General features: G+C 56.5%; 1 protein-coding gene across 1 annotated transcript in view; it reads right to left on the reverse strand.

The window, feature by feature from the left end:
* Positions 1 to 713: 713 nt before the first annotated feature.
* The window catches only part of ARL10 (ADP ribosylation factor like GTPase 10), a 12,994-nt gene continuing 4,286 nt past the window's right edge, over positions 714 to 9,421 (reverse strand). The window contains exons 2-4 of the mRNA XM_023532777.1: positions 9,079 to 9,306; positions 5,839 to 6,014; positions 714 to 4,114 (exon numbers count right to left, since the gene is read on the reverse strand). Coding sequence (XP_023388545.1) covers positions 3,941 to 4,114; positions 5,839 to 6,014; positions 9,079 to 9,306 — 578 coding nt within the window. The 3' untranslated portion in view covers positions 714 to 3,940. The remainder of the gene's footprint in view (positions 4,115 to 5,838; positions 6,015 to 9,078; positions 9,307 to 9,421) is intronic.

Consider the following 9,421-nt stretch of genomic DNA (forward strand, 5'->3'; position numbering starts at 1 on the left):
AAAGAAACAGGCTTGAGAGGTGTCAAGAGAGGAGAGAGACTGAAGTCAGGTCTTTCCAACAACTAAGCCTAGGCTGTTACTTGCTGTCCTCCCCCCGTGGCTCCTGAAGGCAGCCCATCTGTCCCACACATCGGGGCAGGCTGGGGGTGTTCTGGAAACCCCTTCCCTACAGGACCCAGCCTGCCCAGCCTCCAGCAGTGACTGGTCACCAAGCACCTCGAGCACAGCCTTTAGGATCCAGTCTGCAGCATGGCTCCAAAGGGCCTCTGCCCTGGGCCTCACAGCATCTCAAACTCAGGCCTTTGACTGGGCTGACTCCTTACCTTGTTTCTTTACCCAGTTCAGGTGCCTGTTTTAGGAAGTCTTCCCTACCGTTACTCCCTGCCCCCAGGCTGTTTAAGTGTCCTGTGGTCCCTATGCCAGACTTCCTGTAGCAATACCGTTCACGATCATAACTGCCTTTTAATCTGCTTGATGCCCCCTACTAGACTGGGTGCCCACTCCACACCTTGGCTGTCCCCCAGAAGGTACTGAGTCAGGCCAAAGCTGGTGATCCTTACCACCCCACCCTTGTGTGGGCTGAAGGGCCAGGGGACTGGGACTTGCCGTTGACAAACTATTGCAGGAAGAGTTCAGGGACCACCCTCTGTAGCGGCCCTCACCGGGAGGGGTAAGTACCCAACACACACTCAGAGTCAGAATTCAAATGAAACCACGTTCAAGTTTTTGGCATTTATTGTGCATTCCCTAAGCTGCTGCCTGCACTCTCTCTGTCTGCCCCTGGCAACCCTGTGGGTGTCTGGGTCTGCAAGGCATGGGCGGGGTGGCAAGGCCCCTCAACTTTCTGAGCTTGAATGGGACTTCGCTGCCCCTAACAGGCCCACCTCTTAGGCAGCAGATGAGGAAAGGCTGGAGGTCCCCTTCCGGAGCTGCCAGAAAGGGCTGTGGGGACGTGTGAGTGGACTGCCCGCCCTGAGGTCTGGCACGAGGATGGCACCAAGGGCGAGTTTCAGCAGCTGGTGCGAAACGCCGGCCATCAGGGCTAAACTAGCGTTAAGAACAAAGTGTCTTTCAAAGGCGAGTGGAAGCGGTTCTGGAGAATCTGGTGTTTCCTTTAAGCAGACAGGCCAGACCTGTGTGATTTCCATCAGGACCTGCAGAGGACTGGGGGGCTGTGATGGACCCACTTCACCCCCCCCTCGCCCCGCCCCCCGTCTTACGGCCGGTTCCACTGTGTCAGCAGAAGCTTACAATGGGCACTTCTGGGCACCGAGAGGTACTCGAGGAGGCCTCTTGGGATGGGCAGTCAGTCCAAGGTGGTGGTCCCAGCAGCCTCAAGAGCCCTCCTGCCCAGACCGTCCACATGTCTAAGCTCCGGGCCAGGCTGGCCTCTCCTTACTGGGATGCCAACAGGTCACTGAATGGAACACCAGAAGCCATGATTTCATTTGGATGACCCGTAAGAACAGATGCCCCGTGCCAGGGTGAGTGGTCCAGGCACAGCTTCTACAAGCACGCAGAGCAGAGCGTTCCTTTCAGTCTGTCACATGAGAGCTGCCCAGACACTTAATCCCTGTTCTCACACTCAGGAGGGTTGGGAGCTGTAGAGTCAGGGCTGTGCCACCCAGGTGGGTTCAGCAGCCTCCCTTTGAGATGAACGGCTCCAGGTTAACACCCAGTTGCCAAAAGCAGTTACCTGGCTCCTCAATCACAAAGTCACATTCCAGTGCGGCTGGGAAGGGCGCAAGGTCAGGCATCTTGCTCTTCAGTAAGACCATTCTCCGGCTTTGCCCAGTCTGGTACTGGTAGAAACCAGAGCAGATGGGCACTGTGACACTCTGCGTGGCGGACGGGTCAGTGGCCCCATTAGTCACAGAGGTGCTGAGGCACACCCACAGGTCAACGGAAGGTCCATTCCGTACGTGTCAAAGAGGGTGGCCCTCGGCCCTCAGTGCCCCTCACTGGTGTGTATCTTCTGGTGCTGCTGGGACCTGTCGGTTGTGAGTGATCTTTAAAAGTAGCTCAAGTAGATAAACTCTTAATTCAAGTTCACCTCTCTCCATGGGGGGCTTTAAAAACTCTACCACATAATGGTGCTTGATAGACCGAAGGCAGATCTTCGTGAGAAAGGGGTCCCCCTCACCAGTGCTGGTTCCCTAGGTAACTTAATTGCTGGAAAAATGGGGGCGGGGTCCATAAACATGGAAGTCAGGTTTCTCAGCCTCTCAAAGGCAAAATGAAAAACAGTCAGAAAAGTTGCAAGGCTCCTCTAAAACCCAAATTGGTCCTTAAATTCTTAAAAGCAGACGAATCAGTTCTTCAAGCAGAAAGCAAGTCAGAATTTCGGACAGCGATTCTGTGCTGAAACGCTCGCGGCCCGACCCTCACTCGGTCTGGACTTGGGGTGCTTCCCTCCCCACCTCCCCCCCCCCGTCCCTCTTCCCGCTCCGGCCACAGAACTGAAGCAGAATGTCACTTTGAAACAAAGGCACGTAATCTCTACTCTCAATTAAAAAGCAAACTGAACTGGTTATCTGCTCCCCAAAAGAGCCCCTTTGTGACTGTCGATTATTCAGTGGCCTGACAGACAAAAAGGCTCCTTTGTCTGCAGTGGAGAGAAGTATCAGTGCAGAGACGGTCCTCAAACTGGCTGGTCACAGGAAAGAGAATCATAGACTGTGCTCTGGAAAGAACGCTGGAAATTCCGTCCAGCTTCGCTGGAGCCGGCGAACCGAAGGGTCTAGAAAGGCTGAGTGATGCACCCAGGCTCCTTGCTGGCCGGTCTGCTGGTTCCTATATTTCTTTACCGGATTTACAGGATTGAAATTTCCCTTCCGAGTCCTTTGTCACAGGAGGGGTTCACGTGCCCTCAGCGCACTGGGCTGAGTGGTGGAGTTACATGTGATCGATGTGAAGTATTATGTGAATTACAGTCCCGGAGGGCAGGGGGAAAGCCAGTGCTTTGTCCCCCTGGACACGGGTAGGTTACCACTTTGTCATTCATGAGTCCAGCTATTTTCCTCAAAGATCCAAATTTTCCACGACAATCATCTGGGGTTTTAATAACAGCACCTGGAAACAGCCTAAACCTATAGCCTGTTCCTTTTATACGTAAATAAATAATCGCAACACAGTTCTGAGGCCAGCACCCCGCTCTGGGCGGAGGGGGAGCTGGTCTTTCCAGGAACGTGGACCCCACCCCCGTCTGACTCATGTAAACATGGATGGCACTGGCGTACTTTGTGCGACGGCGGCAGCTTGTGTCTCCAGACTGGGGGTGAACGCCACCTCTCCTGTAGCCACGGGAGGCTGGGGGCCAGGCCTGGGCTTGGAGGAAGCAAGGGTTTCAGAGAGCTTGCCAGGGTCTCCAGGTTCATCCTGGTACTTCCTGAGACGCATCTCTCAGTTAGAAAAAAAAAACATAGAAATCACTTTCTTTTAAAAAGGATGCCCGGGGCCAGAGAGGAAGAGGCTGCACAGGGCCGTGGGCCAGTGGGCAGAGCTGCGGCTGGAGGACAGTGTGGGACTGGGTGCCAGGGCTCCCTGCGCACGGCCAGAACCTGCCTGCCCGAGGGGCAAGAAGTGCCAGGAGCAAATGGTTGGGACTGGGAGCACCTCTGGGAGAACGTGCCTGCTGGACAGCTCACTGAAGGGGTCAGAGGAGGAGGCCTTCACTGGTGAAGGCTGGGTCCACTCCCAGCCCTGAATGAGCCAGACGGCACCCTCGCCCACCCCCTGCCTCACCCGCCTCCCTGCTTCAGCCTCACGGCCATCTCCCCAGGAAGGCTTCTGTGTGGTTCCTGGCCTTGCCGAGGCCCTGCCTGGAGGAGCGGAGGGAAGTGCCACGACGTGGCTCCTGCCCCGGGTCCGGGCTGGTGAAGAAGCCGGAGCAGCAGAGCTGGGCTCCCCGGGGCTGGGCAGTGAGCGAGCGCCCGCCGGCCTAGGAGAGAAGCTCCAGGAGCAGTCTCCAGATGTGCACGGTGCCGGGGTCTGCAAAGCCGGCTCCTGCAGGGGCGATGCTGGCCGCCAGGAGGAAAACCTCCCGCTGGTTGTCGACGGCCTGCAGGCCCAGCTCCTGCTGCAGCTCCGCCATACTCATGGCCTCACTCAGGTCCTGGGGCGAAACAGAGAAGCCCGTCGGAGCAGCCCACAGTGTTTCCCAGCACCCCGCCTCGTCGTCCAGGAGATACGCTGTTCTGGGGTTTCTTTAGGGAACACTGGAGCCTAAGTTCCCAGAGACGGCCTCTGGGCCCCGTGGTCTAAACGCCCTTCCTCGTCTCTGACTTTCCTTTGTCCTAATCTCTTTTCACGCCGTCATCAGCCACTGTGGTAAGAAACAGTACTTCCTGTGTGTCGGGCACTGTGATAGGCACTCGGTCTTATTTAATTCTCACAGTCTGCACTTTACGGACGAGGAAATCGGCTCAGAGACGCGGAAGTCATTTAGCCAAGGGAAGGAAGATAAGCGGCAGAGCCACTTTGAGTGTGATGCCACTTGGTGTGATGCCCAAGCTTGGGACCCTCAGAGGAATCCTGGCTCGGTTTCCTAAACTCGGTACTGGGGTCTCATAGTAGGGTCACTTACAAACGAGAGCCTTACCTCCACCACTCCACGACACTGGCTAAGGAAAAAAAAGAGGCCACTACAGAGCACGGCTGGTGAGGGTACGTTTTCATTTCAACCCTGGCCCCAAATTAAAATGATTCTTCTTGGAGCAATTCGTGGACTACTGGGACCTTAGTTGCTATCTCCTGAAGGTTCTAAATTGCTATAAATTAGTTTATACATAGGAGGGTGATGTCATTCATTGTCCAAACTGGGGGGGTTCTTAGACTCAAAGGGGGCACTATCAATAATTACGCCAGAAAAACAGGACTGTCCCAGGCAGAGCAGGACATACGGTCACGTATTTACAAATGTTTATCAAGTTATTTCCCAACAGGCAGGGGGAATCCGAGGTCAAAGACGCACAGCTTCAATCTGGCCAGGCTGGAAACACATCTCATGGCTCTTGGACACATGGGCATAGGCCACAGAAAACGTGACAGGCCTCCGTGCTGTGGCAGCTCCACCAGGTGTTGAGGGTGGCGCTGCGGGTCTGGAATCCTGAGGGTGGCGGGGCCCGAGGCGGCCTTCTGGCACCCAGCGTGGTGGTTAAGAGCGGGAACTTTGAGGGCGATCTGAGTTCCCGGGTCCTGGCTTTGCCACCTCCCAGCTGTTACTCTGGGCATTGAAGGGTCAGGGCAAGGTCTGCGGTGAGGGTTTTGTAGGACCGAAGTGAGGCCGTGATCGTCAGGTGCTCAGCCCTGAGCCTGGCATACCGTAAGCACAGTCAATGTTAGTTACTATTTAATCTGTTAACTTCTTAGCATTTCCCAGTGTTAGCTCTTTGATCTAGAACCAGAAGTCACAAGGAGGGCGGAATGAACAAGGGACAGTGTTTGGGATGAGACACCCCAGTCTCACTATTTTCAAGGTGTACAACCTTGGGGAGATTCCACAGTCCCAGCTTCAGATTCCCCATCCATAAAATAGGACTAGTGTCCCATACCTTTGAGGGTCAATGGAAGCATAATATCAAATGTCATTCAAAACCACACCTGGCATCTAGTGGATACTTAACGATTATTTTTCTCATTTCTCCAGGATGACAAATGACGGGGAGGCAAATGAGAAGGCAGACAGGATGAGGACAGAGCACAGGCGGAAAAGGTGGGGACAGACTCTCCGTCAAGTGCTCCAGGTCACGGTCTGGGCTCTCCCAAGTGCAGCTGCTCCTGCCCAGGCATCTGCGGATCTAGCCCTACCGGCCTGAGTCGGCCTCCTGTGGCCCTCACCTGCTTGTTGGCCACCACGACGACAGGCAGGTCAGGGTCCTTGTCCAGCAGCTTGTGCAGCTCCTGCCGGGCCCAGGGCAGCCGTAGCCGGTCAGCCGAATCCACCACGAACACCAGCACGTCCACCTCATTCACAAACTCCTTCCAGTAGAAGCGCAGGTTCTGGCTGCCGCCAACTGAGGAGAGGCCAGGGGCCAGCTCAGAGCCTCGCCGGGCCCTGGCTCCCTTACTCCCAGCCCCACCCCAACCCACCTTCCAGCTGCTCAAGGACCTGCCGGCCAGGAACCAGGAGCCTGGAGCCAGGGAAAGACTGTGGATCCCAGAGCCAATCAGACTGGGTTTGGCTCCAGCTGACAGCTGGGGCTCCCCGGGCAGCCGCCACCTTCTAATATCGGTGTCCTCCTCACTGAATTTACCTAACAGGTCGCAGCAAAACCCAAAGGTACCATATGCCATGCACCTTCCAGAGGACTGGTGCATAGCAGGTGCTTAACAAAGAGTACTCTCCAGTTCTGCCTCTTGCCAATCCCTAGCTTCCTCCTGGGTCACGGGGGCTGTGGTCAGAGGCCAGGACTGCCTGCCCTGACTGTGCCCAGCTATTCTCTGTTCTCTTCCTCTTGTTCAGCCTGGACACCCCATTTCCTTTCCCTAGAAACGCCATAGTCGCGCCTACCACCACATAGCTGCCCGCGGAGCGTCCCCAACGTGGACTGCTTTCCCGTCCCTCTGCTCAGCCCCCACTGGTCACTGTGCATCCTGGTGTTTCTGGTTATACTTCTGACACTTGCAGACTCTAAGCTCTTTGAGAGTTAGAGCTGTTTACCTCTGGGTCCCCTCAAAGCCCTCGGCACAATGCTGGCACACAGCAGGCACTCAACAAGTGTTTACTGAGTGCTTACCAGGTGCCAAGCACTGACCTGGGTGCTGGGGATACAGAGGGGAACCAGGCATGCAGGGGCCCTGTGTGCAAGGAGTGCCCACTCCCCCCTCGCCGCCCCCGCAGCCAGGATGGACACAGCAACACCACAAACACGTTCCAGAAAGGAAGGACAGAAAGCGAAAGGGGCTGAGGGGGTGGCTTTGGATCGAATGGTCCGGGAAGGTCTCCCTAAGGAGGTGGCAGGTGAGCCGAGTCTGGAACGATGAGAAGGAACCAGCCATGGGGAGAGGCAGGGAAGGGAAGAGCAAGCTCCACGTGTTTGAGAAACAAGTGGCCGGGGTGGCTGAGGCACTGCCAGAGAGAGGGCGGAGGGGGGAAGCCATGACCGGTAAGGGTGGCCAGGGCTGGACCACACAGGGCCGGTAAGACCACAGTGAAGCTGTGGGGAGCCCCTTAAAGGGTTTTCATCAAGAGTGACATGATCTGAGAGATAACACTGGCTGACCCTGGGGACAGAAGTGGAAGCAGAAGACCTGCTGCAGTACTGAGAGGTGATGGCGGCTTGGACCAAGCAGGCGGTGGTGGAGGTGGGGACAAGTGGACAGACCAGAATGTACTGCAGGAGTAGGCAGACGGGCCTAGCTGATGAAACGGATATGGATGGGGGGAGGGAGGCGTTATCAGACATCCACAGAGGCCTGTTCTCGGCTGGGCTCCAGCACTGACACTGCAGGAGACCACAGCAAAGTGGGGGTTGTGGGAAGGGAAGGCCCCCACCCCCCACCCCCCACCCCCCAGGACTCGAATGGGAGAACTGGGCTTGGATCCCGGCCGAGTGACCCTGTGGAAGCTGGACTGGTACTGGTTAGACCCTCGGCGAACATGAAAACACCAAACCCCTTCTCCTGGGGCTGGAGGAGGGGGCGCCATCTCTGCCAGAAGAGTGGGCCTCAAGTGCAGAACCCCCAGCTGACCCTTCTCTGTGTCCCTGGGAAAGTCTGTTGAAGGACTGACCCCCAGATGAATATCAGTTTGCTATAAGCAGGGAGGAAAGATGCAGCCAGGACAGACCAGCAACCAAGCGCCCGAAATCAGAGGAATGGCGCCCATTCAAGCCAACGGGCAGGCCCTCGGAGTCCGATCCCCTGCCTAGCGCTTAACTAAACCCACCCCGTGTTTATGGGCGGAGTCCTCTGGCTGTCAGGAAGTCCACCTGTCTCTCCTCACTGAGTCTGGCTGGACACAGGTAGCTAAGTACTGCTGTCTTCTCTCAGAATCCCAAGCCTAACACCAAGGGCAGGGGGCTGCTAAGACATCCTAATGACTCCTTCAACAAGCTCTCGAAGGTACTGGCTTGGTCCTACCCATCTGTATCCCAGAAACCTAGTCGGGGGTACAGGCTGGTACGTGGCAAATACTGCAGCAGGAGAGAAGCCCTAACTTAGCCTGGGAATCAGAGATGATGTCACAGGGACATCACGCTCCGCCTAACCCTTGAAGGATCAGTATTAGTTTATCGAGGGAAGAAGGGCTTTTCAGACGAAGGGAACTGCTCGCAAAAGATATGAAACAGCACGTGTCCTTCAGAAACAAGCACCGTAGCATGCAGCTTGCCCTCGAGAGCTGGGTCCGCATTAGCTAGGTGAACGTAGATAAATTAACTTGCTGGGCCTCGGCTTCCCCGTGTATATAATGAGGGTACTAACTCTCCAGTTGTGTGGAGTTGCTGGGAGGGTCTCATTAAGGACAGTCATGGGCCACATAATGTTTCAGTCGACGTAGGACCTCCTATATGACAGTGGTCCCATGAGATTATAAGGGAGCCCAGTGATGTCACAGAGCAACGCATTACTAGTGCCTACGGTATTCAGAACATGCTACACAGGCACATAGCCTGGGAGCAAGAGGCTACGCAGCACAGCCTAGGTGTGCAGTGGGCTGGACCGCCCAGGTGTAAGTGCAGTGATGTTCCAGTAAGGATGAGATCCCCGTCTGTATCTCTCAGACCCTATCCCTGTCCTTAAGCGAGGCAGGACTGGAATGCCTGCCAACGACTGGCACATGGGAAACTTTAGCTATTGGTATCCGTGTTAGGAAGGTGGGCTTCAGCAGGGGTGAGGGACATCAGGACCAAGCTGGAGCTGCCTGTTCACGAAGGGCCCTCCGCATCCAAACATGGAGCTTGGACTTCTCGCTGTGCCCCAAGGAGGCGGGGGAAGGATTTCATGCAGGCGCGCGTCCTGCAGACACGTGCATTTCGGAGCCACGCTCAGGAGGCTGAGCAGACCCCGCTTGGGTCCCATTCGGGTGACAGGGGAACGGTGTGTGTGTTGGGGGGGGGAAGGGGGCGGTCTGCTCACTCTCTAGCAGGTCCACCTCGAAGTCTTTGGTGGGCAGGCGCACGGAGTTGAAGCCCCAGGTGGGGACGTGGCCTTCCAGCGGTGGCTTCCCGGACAACACGCGCAGGAACGTGCTCTTCCCAGAGCCGTCCAGCCCCAGCACCAGCACCTCGCGCTGCTCCAACTCCTCCAGCGCCGGCTCCTCGTCGTCCTCGTCCTCGGGCTGCGGGGCACAGGTCAGGCTGTGGCCTCATTCACCCTCCTGGCCCTGCCCGAGGGCGTGCTGAAGGCCACAAAGCGCCCATCCCGGCCCTCCAACCGTTAAGGGTAGGCAGGCGCCGCCTGGTGCAACGGGACGAACGCG

Source organism: Pteropus vampyrus, unplaced genomic scaffold (genome assembly GCF_000151845.1).
Source record: "Pteropus vampyrus isolate Shadow unplaced genomic scaffold, Pvam_2.0 Scaffold90, whole genome shotgun sequence".
Taxonomy (NCBI): Eukaryota; Metazoa; Chordata; class Mammalia; order Chiroptera; family Pteropodidae; genus Pteropus; species Pteropus vampyrus.